At 46.6% G+C, this 17,482-nt stretch overlaps 3 protein-coding genes and 1 pseudogene across 5 annotated transcripts in view; 2 read left to right on the top strand and 2 right to left on the bottom strand.

Annotated features, from left to right (window-relative positions):
• LOC144168984 (monocarboxylate transporter 14-like) overlaps positions 1 to 17,482 on the bottom strand; it is a 195,763-nt gene that overhangs the window by 115,783 nt on the left and 62,498 nt on the right. The gene's annotated exons all lie outside the window — the stretch shown is intronic.
• LOC144168980 (uncharacterized) lies at positions 38 to 12,603 on the top strand. Its single transcript, XM_077697982.1, has 6 exons — positions 38 to 292; positions 848 to 1,034; positions 10,531 to 10,776; positions 10,863 to 11,034; positions 11,121 to 11,266; positions 12,089 to 12,603. Exons 2-6 carry the CDS (start codon positions 875 to 877, stop codon positions 12,265 to 12,267), a joined length of 903 nt encoding a protein of 300 aa, XP_077554108.1. The 5' UTR covers positions 38 to 292; positions 848 to 874; the 3' UTR covers positions 12,268 to 12,603.
• Positions 4,468 to 6,448, top strand: LOC144170906 (uncharacterized; annotated as a pseudogene).
• On the bottom strand, positions 9,339 to 16,511 carry LOC144168981 (P2X purinoceptor 7-like). Its single transcript, XM_077697983.1, has 4 exons — positions 16,086 to 16,511; positions 15,179 to 15,394; positions 14,492 to 14,651; positions 9,339 to 10,633 (listed from the first exon to the last, which is right to left on the bottom strand). Exons 1-4 carry the CDS (start codon positions 16,349 to 16,351, stop codon positions 10,616 to 10,618), a joined length of 660 nt encoding a protein of 219 aa, XP_077554109.1. The 5' UTR covers positions 16,352 to 16,511; the 3' UTR covers positions 9,339 to 10,615.

Below are 17,482 nucleotides of genomic sequence, written 5' to 3'. Positions count from 1 at the left end.
ATCTTGCACAAGTCCATAAAAACCAGGGGCAAAACCCACTGTGATGTCGCAGCAAAATTCAACAGAAAAAAAGCAATACAGTGAACTTGTGTTGCGATCTCTTTCATTGCTTTGACAGGTATGGACCCAGCACCAAGCTCTTTTACTTGCCAGCCTCCAAGGCAAAGTCACTGATTTGTGTGGCGACGGGCGCTGCGACTCCCCGGGATTTTCAGCTAAATTCCTCACATACAGCTTTCTGTCACAAAGTCTGGGAAAAATCATCCACACTGAGCAGGTGCAAGTTCGAGAGGTAAGTAGAAATCAAAGAACATTACAAGGTGCACATAACAAGCAGAAGGGGAAAGAGTGGCTCGTCCCCTTACTTGAGCAATCAGGGCAACTGTATGAAAATGCATTGCTTGCTGAAACGTTTTTTTTTTTAACTTTTGAGCCAGTCTGTGATTACTGCTGAGTCTATCAAGTTTTTTTTTTACTCTTGAGGAATAAGCCATTTCAGGTATTGTAAATGCATTTAGCCAGCATTACAGCCAAACATACCTTCCTACCTACCTACCTGCATGAAAGGTACAAATGTCAATGACAGCCGCCTCAATTCTTTTTCCTAATTTTTTTTTTCTAATTTCTTTTTCCATTTTTACCCACACGTGTGTTTATGAAAATCTAAGCAGTTTTTTTTCCATTGTCTGCAGGTCGGCTGATATGCATTTGCAACCGTTTGATTAAGACATTCGAAGCGCTGTTGTGAAAGAATTTTTCAGATAGATATAAATAATATCAAGTTCTTAAAGAACCTCGCATTTGCGAATACCTACTGAAGTGAAGTCAAAGTGAAACTTGTTTCCAGAACCCTCGAGTGCAGGCAAGTACTAACATGGAAAAGGAGGCTCTCATCAGAGGACTGGCATTCCTGGAGGAGAAGGCAATTACGATTGGGGCATTCGTAACTGACAGACATCCAGGGATAAGAGCCTACTTGCGGGACCACTGCCCAGGAATCCAACATTATTTCGACATCTGGCATGTGGCTAAAGGTACAGTTATTAGTTTTTCTCAGATATTCTGTTTGTTTGTTGCTGTCCTGGTTCCAGTACTGTTAAGACTCGGCCAATATATTTTGCTGTCAGTAATTCTGGTATGATTGTGGCGGCTGAGGTGCAAGTTGTCTGCCAAACTTGCACTGCTACCAGTTTTAAAGTGATTGTGTATTTATCAGAGTTGCACCTGTGATATGACATCTGCCCTACTGTGTGCTGCAGAATAATTTAAACTGCGCGCACTTTTTCCATGTTCCGAAATCTAATAAACATTGGTGTTTTTTTTAGCTTTCAAAAGCAGCCACAGCAGTCCGAACCAAACCTATCGGCACCGAGTGCACTGAGTTGCACTGAGTGGTACAACATTACAGCTACAGAGCATGAAATATTCAGCCGTGATTTTCAGCCCAGTCATTCTGTCAGGAACGGAGACTTGGAATTACTGGATGTGAGAATGAATTACTAGGTATACAGTAATCCTTTGTTAACTCAAACTTGGATATCTTGAAGTATTGGTTACGTCGATGAAACTTTTTCTCGCCTATCATAGGCATCATAAATTAGCTCCCCTTTATCTTGAAACGCTTTTTTGGGGGACCACTAATATCTTGAAATGTTGACAAAGATGATACAATGCAAAGTCAGCTGTACAGACAGCTGATAAGGTTTCCGTTTTAACGCCAAGCTCCCAGTATCTGCCAAACGCGGTCGTGAACGGCAAATTTATTTGGAGCGCACGCTGTGCGAGGCTGATGTCCCTGTTACTGGAATGCTGTCCAATGCCTGCATTGTTGAGATAGCTGTGGACGACGCAGCTGATTGTGCAGACGATGAGGAGCAGTCAGCAGTGCCTACAACGGCAGAAACAAGAAAAATGCTGCGCCTGCTTAGCAGCAAGGTAGAATGTGGCATCGGTGATTTACAATCGATGCGGTGCATTGAGCAGCTTGTGAACGTTTTTTTGTATATATTACTATTTCTTGCATTTCTGTATCCCCGTTCAAATTTTGCGGCATAGTATTGGGGTAAGCTTGCAGATTAAACACGGATTGGAAGCATTTTTCTCATAACTACTTTGCTCAGTCTTTTTTATTTTAGATTGTAGCTCAGGCTGGGGCAAGTTACAATACTTTCTAAACAGCAGAGTTTTTGTTGATCAAAGACTGAAGTTCCCTGTTGAGCCAAGGTTTCTCAGTGCGGCGCTTGGCTGAGATAATGCGTGAAGGAATAACGTTTGTGCCAGGGACAGAATCTTTTTTTAAAGAAATTCCACTGTTTGTTCATGCCAAGAGATAAACTATGCGAGCTGTAATTGCCTTTTTTATAAGAGAACACTTTGTGTGGCTCTGTAAGCTGGTGGTTCTTGACAGCGCAGGTTACGTTAGCAGTAATGTCATTATCACTGGTACTGGGAATTGTGAGCACAGACGATACAAGGGCAGGGTCATTGCAAAAGAATAAATCGATCAAAGTTGTGCTGCTAGCACCGATTTGAGTGGGCATTTTTATGAGTTGGGATAACGAATGCGCATTGATCATTTCATGAAAGGCCGAGTACAAGAGATATGTATTGTGCAGTATCGGCGTGGTGGACTGCTATTCTGCATCGGGCAAATTAAAGTCTCCACCCAGAATTCCATAACTCATTTGCAAACTTAATAATGTGTTACTCAGCTGGAATAGAGGCTGAGGAATTCGTAACCCAAGTGGTCTGTAAAAGGTGCTCACGGCAACAGAGACACCATTTTTCAGCAATATCTTGCACCAGACAGTTTCGCACGATTTTGTCTCGATGTACACAGCTTGGCTTAATAAGCTATCGTGAACGAGGATGAACACGCCACCACCATGGGAATTGCAATCCCTCCTGTACAGAGAATATTTAAAAGGGAACATTTCGCCGTCATTTATGCTGCTGTCAAGCCAGGATTCCGTTCCAATAACTATTAGCAGCTCCAAAATTTCAGGCAGCAAGCTGAATTCGGCCAGTCCATCTGGTCCCCCTCAAGAAAGCAGGCTTGTCAAGCAGCCTCGCAGTAAGCTTCCCTTTTCAAGTTATGACCTTTGTCACTGGGCAGAGGCAGCACAGTTACTGTTATCTATTTGCTAGGCCAGTCAGCCCATGTGTGCACCGGCATCAAGGTTGTGTGAGGGAGGGAGTTCAGGCAGAGGCTGGATGAATTTCAACAAACATAGCATTTGTTGTTTCTCTTTAGGACGAGCGAGGAAAAGAAAAACCGATAGAAACAGAACAGCAGTACCTAAGCTCACAAAACAAACATTGGCCCTAGTATGTTTGGCAAACCGAGAATGAGGCACGTAATAAGGAAAAGAAACAAACACATACGTCTGAGGCTACATGCACCACTGAATGTCACACACACAAAATAAAACCTGCAATGAACTATCAAAAGGTGTAAACTTGTAGCTCCCACTGCAACATGGATTCACTGTCTACCATTTTGGCACAAGGCACTGTGAACACATGCATGAGTGGACCCACAGAGGAACCACGAAAGCACCTTTGTCAGCAGCACTGCACAACTCAACACCCCGCTGTTAAAGGGACACTGAAGTGATTTGTAAACATTGCGGGATTACTAGTGCAAATTGTAGTCCGGAGTCCATAGGCCATGCTTCGACCACTCTGAGTACGTCTACGCAAATTTATTTAGTAAAAAAGTTAATTCGAGAATGCTGTCCTCCTCTCTGCATCCTCACCCATTTTCTGCAGCGTTTTCATGTGACATCAGGAGGAAATGACTTGGCGTGACTGCACTACTCCACGGCTTTCCGCCCAGCTATTAGTCTGCCGGCAGCTGATGGGCTGTCGCAATTCGTTCGCTCAGTTGAAACTAAGCCAGGACACGTTTGTGAATAGAAGAATGTGCCTTTCTTTAGTTTGTTAGTTTGTACACTGTATCAAGCTCCAAGTCCAGGTCGGGCACACAAGCGGTGCACAAGCACACGTATGCGACGCTTTGCTGACTGGTACGCTAGTAGGGAAATCTAAGGCCACTTGAAGGCGGGAGAAGAGTCAGCGAAGTCAATTTAGGTGCTAAGGAAATAAAATCAGCTGAAACTTTTACCCTGCAGCGTAAAACTAGGAAGCAGGAAGCACTTTTTTTGCGGTGGGTGAAAAAGCCCAGCGGTCAGCAGCACGACCACAGATCGGTAAACGCTTTTTCTGTTTAAGAAATGCAATTGCCAGACAGGAGATATTGTGGAAATTTGGGGGGCGCTTACTGCACGAGCACTATACAACAAATAGTCACCTAAGCTGCTTAAAATGCTAAAAGTAAACAAAAGTGTGAAGTGGTTATACATTATATACCTCATATTTACACCCCCCGCAACGCTGGCTCCTGTCCGAATGGTCTGGAGTGCTGTTGCAATTCGCAAGTTCGAATCCCCGAGGGTACTTTTTTTTTTTTTTGCAAGTTGAATTTTTTGTTTTGGGCCGATGTTTTTTATGCTGAGTTCACCATTTTTGTGCCGTAACGTTCACTGCTCCACGAACAATTCGCAGAATGTGCCGTCCTGGGAGGATTATCAATTACATCAAAAATTTCCTCACGGGCAGGACCGCCGAGTTACGAGCAGGCGACCTTCAAACGCAAGAGAAGCAGCTCAGCAGCACTGGCACGCCACAAGGGCCTGTCATTTCACCGATGCTTTTCAACTTAGTAATGATCAGAGTGGCCGAGAGGCTCGCGAGCATCGAAGACGCCAGGCGTACAATCTACGCGGACGACATAACGGTGTGGGTGGTAGGTGGCAGCGACGCCCACATCGAGTCCACACTATAAGTGGCGGTCGATGCAATTGAAGATGAACTTGAAGGCACCAGACTGTGGTGCTCGCCGAGCAAATCGGAACTCCTGGTATATCCTCCCGTCAGGAAACGCAAACCCAAGATCAGCCCAAGAGAATGCGAGGAGATCAATATCACAACTAGATGAAGCAACGTAATCCCAAAGGTCAGCAAGATCAGAATACTAGGCAGGGTAATAGAAACGCATGGAAGAAACGGCGACACCATTGCCTGGCTCATGGCGAAAGCAGCAAACGCAATGCAACTACTCAAACGAGTAAAATCCAAAAGAAGTCGCATGAGGGAGGAGAGCCTAATCAGGCTCGTCCACTTGTTTGTCATAAGCCACGTCACGTACGTAGCCGCCTACCAGAAGTGGTTGCAGTACGAGCGTGACAAGATAAACATTCTAATCTGCAGAGTGCACAAGACAGCACTGGGGCTGTACGAAACAACGAGCACCACCCGTCTCCTGCAACTGGGAATACACAACACGCTCGAGGAAATAGCGGAGGGGCACAACGTGCCGCCCAGCTTGAGCAGCTGTCCACAACCAGGACCGGGAGGCAGATACTGGAGGACCTAGGAATAGGATACCCAAACAGAATAGAAAAGAAACTCCCCGTTCCCGACGAGATCCGGCGCAACATCCGGGTGGACCCAATACCCAAGAACGTCAACCCCGAGCACAACAAAGGAAGAAGGACAGCGAGGACCAAGGCCCTGATCGACCTGCACGCCAACGACAGGCTCGCATGCTACGTGGACGTGGCCGAGTACACCAATCTGGAGAACGGCTTCACGGTAGCCGTCATTGACACGACCGGTGTCTTGCGGACAGCCGCTAGCGTGAGATGCACCAAGTCTGAACAAGCAGAAGAGGTGGCCATCGCACTGGCCATCTGGGACCACGACTGTCACACGGTGTTGTGTGACTCAAGGCAGGCAGTAAGAAATTACGCCAAGGGCATGGTAGCAAAGGAAGCGGCACGCATACTGCACACGGTTACCGAAAAATGCAGAGAAGTTAGAATCAAGTGGTTCCCGGCACACGCAGGCAACGCGTCGGATTGCAACGACAACCACGACAAGACGGCACATGCCGAGGCACGAGCACTCAAGGACCGCACCTCGCTAGACCTTCCGACGTGGTTCAACACGAAAGACCGTATGACTGAGTACAGCGAAATAACGAAGGCTTTCTGCTTGGCTCGCAGAACTCTCCCGCCCCCGTGCCGGGGTTGAGTCGAGAACAAGTCGTTTTATTTAGACAGCTCCAGACCGGCTCGCTACCCAGCCCGTCACTGATGCACCGCATGTACCCCGAGATGCACCCGACCGACATGTGGAAAGTGTGCCGAGGCTCGACGGCAAGCTTCACGCACATCCTGTGGGATTGCACCAAGCACCCGGAAGAAGCCAAGTCAGGAAGGATCCCACTGCTACTGGAAGCAGCCGCAGGGAGCGAAAACCAGAAAGATCAGCACTGCAGGCCGTCCAGCAGGTCATTGAGGCACTAGCAAGGCAGAGGCCTGGTGAGCCTGCAACACCGAGCAAGGACCCAGTCCACACGGCAGGCGCCCCGAAGACAATGTAGGCCCCGTCGGAGCCCACGAGCGCTCACTGCAGGCATAAATAAAGGTTTTCCAATCCAATCCAATCCAATCTTTGGCATTTTACACCTGACAACACGGCAGAAGCATGGTATGGCGATTATTGAAATATTGAGAATGCCCACCCAACAATAACGTCGGATGTCAAGCATGTTGTTTTACAGAACCGAAACCGAAAATTGTTGGAATGATAATCTTTGACATCGTCCAATCACGGTGCACCTCCTCCCGACGTCACAGTTGGTGCGGCCGCCACAGACCGCGCATGGTAGTTTTTCTCCTTTCGGGCTTTATGAAATAATTACCGACTTATCAACCAGATAAACGATGAGAAGTGTGGTAATTTGAGCCAGTATATGCAGTGCAAGCAAAAACGGCAGCTTGACAAAGTAACTTCAGTGTCTCTTTAAGAACGACACCACGCTGAAAGTCCACAAACACTGTCACTGTTACCTTTGTATGCACAGGCTGTACCAATCTTTTCATCATGCCAACTCATGATAAGACATTAGCCAGAAGCGGGGAACAGCACAACAGACGTCTTGCTCCCAAGAAACACGAAATCAGTGCCCTTCCACTCTGCGAAGAAGGATAACCCGCAAACTGGGCACAGAGCAAGGAGTGCACGAAACAAAGCATGTTTGTGATTTTAGACTGACCAGACTTCCTAGGTAATTAGCATAATGAAACCTGGAGGGACTACATTTTTATTCCAGGGGACAAACATTGAGCTGTCAATTTTCCCTCCGGCATCGTAGGCACCTTTCTGTCTGTATAACACACCGACCCAAACTTCTCAACCACGAAGGGCAGCAGTAGGGTCACGTCGGGCTGTTAGACGCCCACATTCAAATTTGCCCTCAACAGAACAGCTATGATAAAGGCAGGCACGTAAAGCCTGCCAGCACATGCATGCCCCCCCCCCCCTTCCCCCAAATGCACACATAAAAATGGCAGAGGGGAGATAGACATTGCTCGCAGCGGGCAGTACAGTCAAACCCGGTTATATCGAACTCGCAGAAAAACGCCCGCGAGTTCGATATATGGCATAATTCGATGTATGCATGCTGAAGAATTGGACAGCATAAAAGCACCTACCGTTTATGAAAGCACTTTATTAATGAAACAAACTCACTTCCGCACGAAGTAGTCATGAATTTTCTTCTGTTTAAGCAGCTTCGCTGCGTGCGAAGCTGGCAGCGAAGCGCGTCGTCGAAGGGCGTCGTCGACTGCGAAGCGCGTCGTCGCGAAGCCGCGGCGACGACGGACTTCTTCTCACCACGTTCCACTCTGTTTATAATTTCCAGCTTCACGGCGAAAGGCAGGTTCTGTCGCTTCGCGCTAGCCATCACGGCTACACAGTACAAGTCCAACACATGCCGACAATTCGAACACTCCGAACGCAAAAACAGCAAAAAGACAAACGCGCGCTTCTCCAGCGACCAGAGAACTGGAGTGGCAACAACTGGTGATTGGCTGTCTTAGCAAATGGGGCGGGAGGGCCAGGATCTTTTTTATTTTGGGGGTCGACGGCGGCTTCCCGACGTGGAAACAGCCCGAGAGAGAGAGGAAGAAAGAGCGAGGTGAAGGAGCTGCACAGGAACTGCCGGGCTAAACCACTTTTCGAGGGGGTGTCGGCGGGTTTCTCCTCTTCCGCGAGGGAAAGCCAACTTGGGGAGGGGGGGGGGGCACTTTACGCCGCTGGCGTTCGATATATCGGTAGTTGCTGCTATTTCTGTTCGATGTAAGCGTAATTTTTGCTATACATTCTCATAGAATACATTCCGTGCGCAGAAATAGTTCGATATAGAGGATAATTCGATGTAAACGGGTTCGATATAGTCGGGTTTGACTGTATACACAATTCAGGAAAGAGGCAGCAGCGGTGGTGTAGAGGAGCATAGAGTGAAACTAACCATATGTCCTCCGTAGATGTCCATGCTTCACTGCGCAACGCACAATGCAGGAAAACCAGCTTATGAAGACCAAGCTTACACAAATTTTTTTTTCAAGGAACACTGAAGTGATTTGTTAATATTGCGGGATTTGGAGCACAAATTGTAGTCTGCAGTGTCTCGGCCATGTTTCAAACTCTCTTGCTGCGTTTACAAGACCTTATACAGAAGAAAAATCAATTTAAAGATGCTGTACTCCTCTCTGCATCCTCCTTGCTGATTTCCCATGACATTTTGTATTACGTTCAAACGAATGGCTTGGTTTGACTGCGCTACTGCACGGCTCGCCAACCCTCCAACAGAAACAGCCAGCCCAGCATTTAGTCAGCTTGCCGCCAGCGGGTTATCGCAATTCGTTCGCTCAGTTGAAACTTAGCCGTGACACGATTTCTGCCAGGAAGAATGTGCCGTTAGTTTGTTAGTTTGCAGACTGTGTCATGCTCCAAGTCCAAGTAGCTCCACACAATCGCACATGCGACAATTCACTGTTTGGTATGCTAGTAGAAAAATCTACGGCCAACTGAAGTTGGGAGAAGAGTCAGCGAAGTTAATATTGATACTAAGGAATTAAAATCAATTGAAACCTTTCTCATACAGGGTAAAACCAAAGTGCAGAAAGCACTTTTTGTGCTGGGTGAACTACCACAGTGGTCAGCAGCACGACCACACATCTGAGAACGCTCTTCTGCCTAAGGAATGCAGTCGCTAAAGACGAGATATTTGTGCGAATTTGGAGGACGCTTCCGGCACAAGTGCTATTTAAGAAATGGGTATCTAAGCTACTTGGAATGCTAAAAATAAATAAAAATGTAGACAAGCTATACAATACATACTTTATATTTCCATCCCTGATAGTGCTTTGAAGCCTTAGGATCCTTGTTTTGCAGTTCGCAAGTTCGAATCCCAGATGGTGCATGTGTTTTTTTTTCCTTTTTTTGATGTTAATTTATTTGTTTTTGGACAATGTTTTCTATACTGAATAGACCATATTTGCGCTTTGACGTTCATCGCTCCACAAGCGAGTTCACCAACTGAGCAGTTCACGAGCGATTCAGCTGACACTGGGACTGGTGCAAATACTCCTCTTACGATATAGGCACGAGCCAGGGAAGCTCCAAAGGTGGGGAAAAATACACCGCGTTTGAGCGTCTCTGGTGAAGCGGAGGGCATTCATCCAATGCGTTTGCCTTTGCCAATGATGGTGCTGGCAAGTTTATTTGATGCATTTTACAGCCGACAACATAGCTGTAAGCAAACAAACAAGTAAGAGGCATTCCTCCTCCTCCTTCTCCTCATCATCATGGCAACTCATGATAAGACAACAGCCGTAAATGGGAAACAGCACAACAACAGGCATCCCGTTCCCAAGAAAAAAAAACTTGGCCATTTTTGTGCCACGACCTCACTGACACGCCTGCACATGAAGCACCACAGAAAAGTATACAGAAGACAAAGTATGAGAAATGTCGACAACCAGTCGAATTCAGGTTGTGTTTAGCCACAATAATCGCTACCAACTGCTCATGGAGCCTACTCTTAGAGAAGGCATGCATTTACGGTCATACACAGTGTTCAAAACTTTCATACTACATAAGATTGTAACCCTCCAGGCACAGCTTGCATAAAACAAAGGCATGCTAATGGACGCCAAGCGTGCTAACTCTGAGACAAGGACTATCGACTGCCCAAACAGCTTTACACAACAAATCTCTATAAACAGGTCACATAGACGTCCCTGATTTGCACAATCAAACAAAGAGAGCAAATTTCAAAAGCTTAACTCTGAGCTCAAACCAACAGGATACGGGCTTAGGTACTCCCCTGGGTACAGCTTACACACAGGAATATTAGTGGATCCTAATTACACAAACTTTAAAAATAGTGCTATCTACTCTAGCAAAGCATCTTAAAACAAATGTCAAGTAAACAGAAGTAACCAGCAAATTAGGATGAAACACGCGAATGTTTCACTGGACAGTTTGCTTGTGCATTTAGGCTGGAGTAGGCAGTTGTGATGGCCTGGAGGTAGTGATGCCGCTCTTGAAGAATTCACTCAAAGCCATGAACTTCAAATGGAGGAGAGTGCCTTTACCCTCTGTATTGCTTCACAGGTGTGCAGAAGAAGCTGAGAGCCGCAGCCAAGAATGCGACATGCCAGGAGCTGAGTCAGTGGGTGCAGCCGATCAGCAACCATCTCTACGCCTGTGCCAGTGCCTGCGCAGACAATGCAGACTTTGCTGTGGCCATGTGGAAGAGCGCGGCAAACCATGCATGCAACGTTCACCACGGCCACAGCTCCACCCTCTACACTCGATGCCTGCACAAGCCATCTGGACCCCGCGCATGGCTGACTGCCGGTAAGGCATTGGTGCTTATAGATTACCACACCTCCAACTGGGTGTTTCGTTCAACTGTATTTCTTTTCACTGGTGGTTTTCCCTAGGTTCTCCTCCACACAGAAGATTGGAGGGAATCATCAATGCGCACTACCTGCTCCGGGACATCAGGCAGCTATCACCAAAAGTTCAAACTTTCAGCATCGAAAGCTTTCACAGTGTGCTCAACGGCTTTGCTACTAAGTCAGTGGCATTCACTTACGAAGGAATGAAGGCTCGGTAAGGAACAACATCATGTTGGTGACCTGGAACACCACTGCGCTCTAATCCCCACCTGTACACTGAGTGTTCCCAACTACTTACAGAACGTTGATAGCAGTGCTGCACTTCAATGAAAATACGAAAAGACCTCAAGCGGTGACCGCTGAAGGGGAAGGGAAGCTACATGTCAAAACCCCAAAAGGACGAGGAGCAACAGTGGCAACCGAAGTGAAAACAGATCCGACATTTGGTAAGTTTTTGTAAGGCAGTTGTTATAATAGCACAGTAAGATGCACGTTACACAGTGCAGTTACATTGTACGCTCTAAGGCGACTGCGCATACTTTTCACTGCAAGGAGGAAATAAGTTCATGAAGTTTTCAGAACCCGGTTTTTACTTTAGACGGATGGGGCTGGCCTGAGGGGCTGAGCAGGGAAGTGTTTGATTTTATGTAAGTCATGAGGGCACATTATAGTAATATTTAGTATTTAAAAAAAACAGCATTACAAAAACCATTGTCTTGGGTTTCTACTCCTCCCACATCAATTCATTCTCATTTCTGGCCATCTTTCTAGATGTCACATAGCTGAAGCATCAGGGATTGTCAAAATTGACATAGTCAAGGGAATTTTTTAATCCAGCTTTCCTAGCTTCAGGTATCTTGAAAGCTGCAATGTGCGTGTGCAACGAAAGAAACTTGACAGGCTGCTTATAGTTAGATATACTGACGACCGATTTCGATGCATATGCACAAAGGACATAAGGCTTCGGACAAGGTTTTTGTAGTGTTGGACGTAAGCAATTGAAATAAATAGAAATAAATAAAATTTTATTAATTTGACTTATTTCCTTTTATCAATTTGAGTTATTTCCCTCGGTATGTTTTCACGAAAACACATGCAGAACCAAATGGCTAATCAACAATGAAGCAGTAATTGTTACAAACAGCTTGCATATTGTATCCGTACACCGACTTTCCCAACAATATGGAGCTGCTTGCTTTTAGCCTAGGAGTCATTGCTAATCACAATAAAGTGGGCGTTTGTTCATCAATGTTTCCCTTCGCTTTCAGGGTATGTGTGTGAACTGCAGTCAGGAGTGTTGGAGCGTTGCGAAGCCCTACCATCCTTCAAGGAAGCCCTTGCCCAAGTGGAGCCACCAATGCCGCCGTCTTTTGCTCCCAGCGCAGAAGAACGGCTACCGACAAAGCTCATTGCAGCACAGCAGCGCATACGCTTCCAGAAAGACTAGTCAGCTTTTGTTTGACAACAAAAAATGGCCTGTCAGCAGGACACTTGTTTGATCTCAGCTGCAGTGGCCGTTTTTGTGATAGCTGTCAAAACTGCAAACACAAGTGAGCTATTTTGGAGCACATTAAATATTTCCACGTTGTTCCAGCACACCCCATTGCCCATCTGTAGGCTTGGCATGTAGAATACACAAAATTTTTGATTTTTTGTCAGTTTGCTTACAAACAATAAAGCCAGCATTTCTGTCTATTTCTCTTCCATTTATTGTGATGTGAAATAGCACATAACAAAGTGAGCAGCGCTAGCAACACTTGAGTGCTTCCACAGCAGCCCCATGGAGTGTCATTTAGATGTAGAAAATAACCATGCAGCTGGCAAGACTGGGGGCTGGCTGTGATATGTGCATTCGTGTGGGTGTGTATTTACATAAACATCTTCACATGCATATGTATACAAGCTGGCCATAAGTAGGGGCAATACCTCTCTCATTCAGCCACACATCTTTTTAGTTATTGAACACCAAGGCAAGGCATCTGATTGAAAACTATACTGAAACAATGCCTACTACCAGAAGTGAAGCTTCCACTCCAGCTTCAAAACAAACGCTTTGAGAAGCTCTACCAACCCAGTGCGTGCATTTGCAATTTTATGGGACACATCACAGTGCGTCATTAAGCATGGCAGATGATACCTGTTTCCGCACTGTTCAGATTTTCAACACTATCAGTAAATTGCTCATCCTGTAAGCAGTAGCAGTATCATTATTCATGGCACTGCAATCTATTAATTCAGGCCCATTTGTTTTTTACACGTTATTTCTTTTATTTTGCAATCTGCCACTTAGTCGTGTGCCCGTTTGTGATGTGCCAGTGGATGACTAGTTGTAGGTCATGGGGGGTGCACTCAGGTCTAACTTAGCAAATCACCATGCTGATGCAGATGAGCGTCCAAACACCGGGTGTCAGAACGAAACGAAAACCGGAACCGCAAAATGAAAAAAAAACAATATTTTTGGCAAGAACGAGAACGAAAATGAAACGCTATTTACTATTTCGTTCAGGGGCAAAACTGAAGACTTTTGTTTTTGGTCTGAGCGGCAAATTCAGGTATTCCAGGATTCACTTTTAATTTCCTGGCTTACGGCACTGATGTTGGTTCTTTGATATCTGTTTTTATACAATCCGTTTTAAGGTTAACCACAGGAGTTTTAAAGTGTTCTATTAGACGAAGCATCTTTAACTTGTAACGATAATATCACAACTATATGATTTAGTAACTGCACAGACAGATTTTGATTTGCCTCAAATTTATTCATAAGAATTTTTGTGTTCGGGTCCAGACCAAGGCAGCGTACTCAAGAATGGAGCGCAAGCGCGCATCACACTGGTTCTCTAAAAACTTGGAGTGTTTACATCTAACATGGGGCAACCCAGAACAAATAATGTTCGAGGATTTTTCATCTGCAACAGCCTCGCAATAAAACCTGGGTTGAGGACTGTCACCACTTAGTTTCTAAGGCCCAGGATAGAAACTTCGAGCGTCATTTACAGCTCGGTCATCAAATCCTTGGATTTTTTGTGTGCAGTTGAGCTATTTAACAGAAGTATTTACAACAAATTAATACGCATCACTTAACCTTTTTAGCATCATTTCATATTTCTGAATGATTTTTAACGTGATTTCATAAATCTCAATTTTTCTTGTGCACACGAACTGTTATGAACTGTAACGAGCCATTATTTTCTTGTTCCAGAGCTGAACTGAAACAGGACTTCTAGTTGTGGAATAAAAGAGAAACGTAAACCAAAACATGTCGTTCTGACACCCTGCCCAAATGTACAATATTTCTGGAACCAGATGGACAATAGTAATGCCACCATAAGCCTTTGGCAGGCTTCTTTCAATTTACAGTTAACGTAGTAGATATTGCAGTGTGCTCACTACGTGCATGCCAACCTGTACATGTGTGCATGCATGCAAACATATACACGCGTGCGTGCATGCATCAATGAATATGTATGTGGTTAGATTAATACATTTGTTTCTTGAGTTCCTTGTAACAAAAAAAACAAAAAAAAAACAAAGCAATATCTTTTCTTGAACTTCACGAAGTGCAGGATTGAATTCTGCAGAGCTGTGGAAAGAGGTTACACTCACTCACACACGCAAACATGCACGCACACTAAAACTTCCTTTTCTTCTTAATATAAACATTATTTTCCTACCTGCTCGTATTCTGGATATCTGAATCCAGTGGGTGTTTCCGTGGGGAAGGTATGCCTAATCTTTGCCACTACGCATGAGGGCAAGACAAGGCGGTTACCTTCCCCGAGCCATCCCCACAGCCACCGCACAAACTGCCGGTAAGCCGTGTACCGGTACCTCCTGCAGCGAGTGTGCATGCATTTGGGGTCAACTTTGGCCAAATGAGCAACTTAGTGAGTGGAGAAACGGCACCTGCACACTGCAAGCAGTGCACAAGAGGGTGGAGCTGCTAGCTAAATAACAATCTGCACCTACACTGCTTAGACACGTGTTCTTGCATGCAGTCTACCACATTGTCTCAGAAGGTGCGCCACAGCAGGGTTACTGTCCAAGAGTACAATATTAAAGGGCATTAACAGTTCAATTTTTCTGTCAGAGCAGATCCAACATTACAGGGGAGTTCTTGGTTCAAACCAGATACGGCATAAGAGCATATATGGCATAATGGTCCTCTCTTTTTTTTCAACTAAAGGTGAACACAGTTTGTGCCACGCATACAGCCCCAGAAAAAACGGCTGTGTCAGTACTTTCTAAATGCGAAAACACGAATGGGGGATAAAGAAAGAGACTGCATGCATAGATAGCAGCATCGGCACTGCTGCTCACGTTTTGCAAATTGAACCAATAAATGAATGAGGCCAAGTTACTTGTGGATGTCGTCGCTCATGGGGTATCCCCTGGCCCGGAGTTCGAAATAGGCCACCCGCAGGACTGCAGTGTTTAAGCACACAGTTCGGAAATCCGCGTGCTCCATAATGCAGCCTGCGGGTGAAAGCGCCGTCACCACATGGCCCAGTTCACGGCAGCACAAGCACTCGCGCTCCTCGAAGTTGGCGAGAACGGTGCAGTGGCCGCACTGGCACCTGGAAAAAAAAAAAATCACCTGGCGCCTCGTTGTGTTGGAGGAAAAGTAGGCAAGAGGTGAGCGCGCAGGAGGTGTAGTTAAGCAGATGAGAATTTACAAAGCGCAGTGGGGAGAAAACAGTTTGCAACGGCAGGAAACGGTGAGAAAGTTCGGGCCGCGCGCCAGCGAGCGAGTACGGCAGCCGCGCGCCAGCGACGACGCTGTTGCCGAGCTTCACGACAACGGCACGCATATGACGACGCTCGTGTGTTCTCGTAGAGTTCATAGAGGCATAGCATTCACATACGTGGAAATTGAAGGTGAAATGCGCGTATGTGGCCTCGCAGGGAATTAACATAGTCTCTGGTCTCGGGGTAAGGGAGGGGGGATTTCACAACTCCTACGAGGCGCCTGCCGCACCTACATTGTTTACGTCTTGAAGAACCAAACAGGCTCGCAGCTCGATCAACGCAATGTATCACCTCCACTCTTCCCCGTATTTTCCTGTGTTTTCTAACAAGTGTGGGTGTGACGTCAAGTTTATTGGCCGCGTCTCGCTCGGTTTCAACTCAAAACATTGGGCTCGGGTAGTCGGTGCCGTGCGCGCGCTGCAAAGCCTGCGCAAACCAAAGCAACAAGCTCCGCCGCTACTTGTCGCCCACCGTTTAAACGAGGTTGTGCGTACCGCATAATGACAGAAGTAGACTTACCAATCCGTGCTCTGCCGGCGTGATGGGATCGCCGCTGGCGCGTCGTCGGCGACAGCCAGCTGCGGGCTGCTTCCCGCCGGAGACCTTTCCGGACTCGTAGCTGGAGGGTCATCTTCGTAAGGCCTCAGGCCCATCCTCCGCCAGCGCAGCAATGTTCGGCGCTCAAGTTCGCTAAAATTGCTGAATTCCAGCCCGAATTCTTTGGCAATGTCTTCGTTGTCTGTCTCCGTGGACGAAGAGGCACCACAACTGTCGGACGACGCCATATTTACGAGCGGACGGAGCAGACGCCGAAGACGCGCAGTGAATCCAAAGCCGTGCAGCCAATTGCCAGCTCAGCCCCTCCTGACGTCACACAAAAACGCCACAGAAAATGGGCGAGCGTAAAGAGAGGAGGACAGCATTTTCCAATTAATTTTTCTACTAAATAAAATCGCGTAAACGCGCTTAGAGTGGTCGATACATGGCCTGGGGACTCCGGACTACAATTTGCGCTAGTAATCCCGCAATGTTTACATAACACTTCAGTGTCCCTTTAAACCCAAACCATCTTTATCATGTCCTATCCTGGATGTCCACCCAATGAAGCTAAGTGCGCCGTCTCGGACGCGAGCCATCCGTCTAAGTTGCTAAACTTCTCCTTTTATGGAAGTTTGATGGGGCCACGCTGTACCATATTTTGCCATCAAACTGGTGAAGGAGCAGAAATTAGAGTTAAACCGCGAAGACGTCTATCCCTGGCTCGCATCGACGACACCCTAGATTCTGCCGAATCCTCCTTTTTTACATTGTGGCTAATTTTTTTTTTCCATTTTCGTTCCGGTTAATAGTGGGTGCGGTGGCCAAATCTGACCCCCTCCGCCCAAACAACCATTTCTTCCCCCTGGTCATTGTCGTGTGCCGATGGGAGGGGAAGGGGAAGGGGCCTGCACCCCCGAAATGCTTTGGCTCGTGATCACGGCACGTATGAGGACTATGCCCATCATAAAATAACGACTAAGGACAATTCTATTCCAAGGCGAAATACTTAAATCTCTATGTTTGACGGAATGCGTTGCAGGTACAGAAAATTTCGAAATACTGAACGTAGGAGAGCGAGTCGAGGAGCACGGCCGACAAAGAGAAAAGGCAACGCTGGGGTATCAAGGGTGGGCCGCTGCAGAACGTGCGATACCAGCCGCCTTGAGACACGAAGGTGCCGATGGTCGGGAAACGGGTGCCAACTTGTACTTTTAGGACGTTATGCCAAAGGGTACACTATCGTAATTAAAAAAACGCGCTCCTGGCGCTGGCGAGCGAGGGGAACGAGCTTCGGAAAGCGCTGCGTCCAGGGGGCTGGTTAAGTGTTGTCGGGCGCGGTCGCCAAGTTCAACAGAAAGTTCAACGGCAGTTTAACA

The sequence above is a fragment of the Haemaphysalis longicornis genome, unplaced genomic scaffold (genome assembly GCF_048455015.1).
Source record: "Haemaphysalis longicornis isolate Haplotype H1 unplaced genomic scaffold, Haemaphysalis longicornis Haplotype H1 scaffold_2, whole genome shotgun sequence".
NCBI lineage: Eukaryota > Metazoa > Arthropoda > Arachnida > Ixodida > Ixodidae > Haemaphysalis > Haemaphysalis longicornis.
This window is presented reverse-complemented; position numbering and strand designations above follow the sequence as displayed.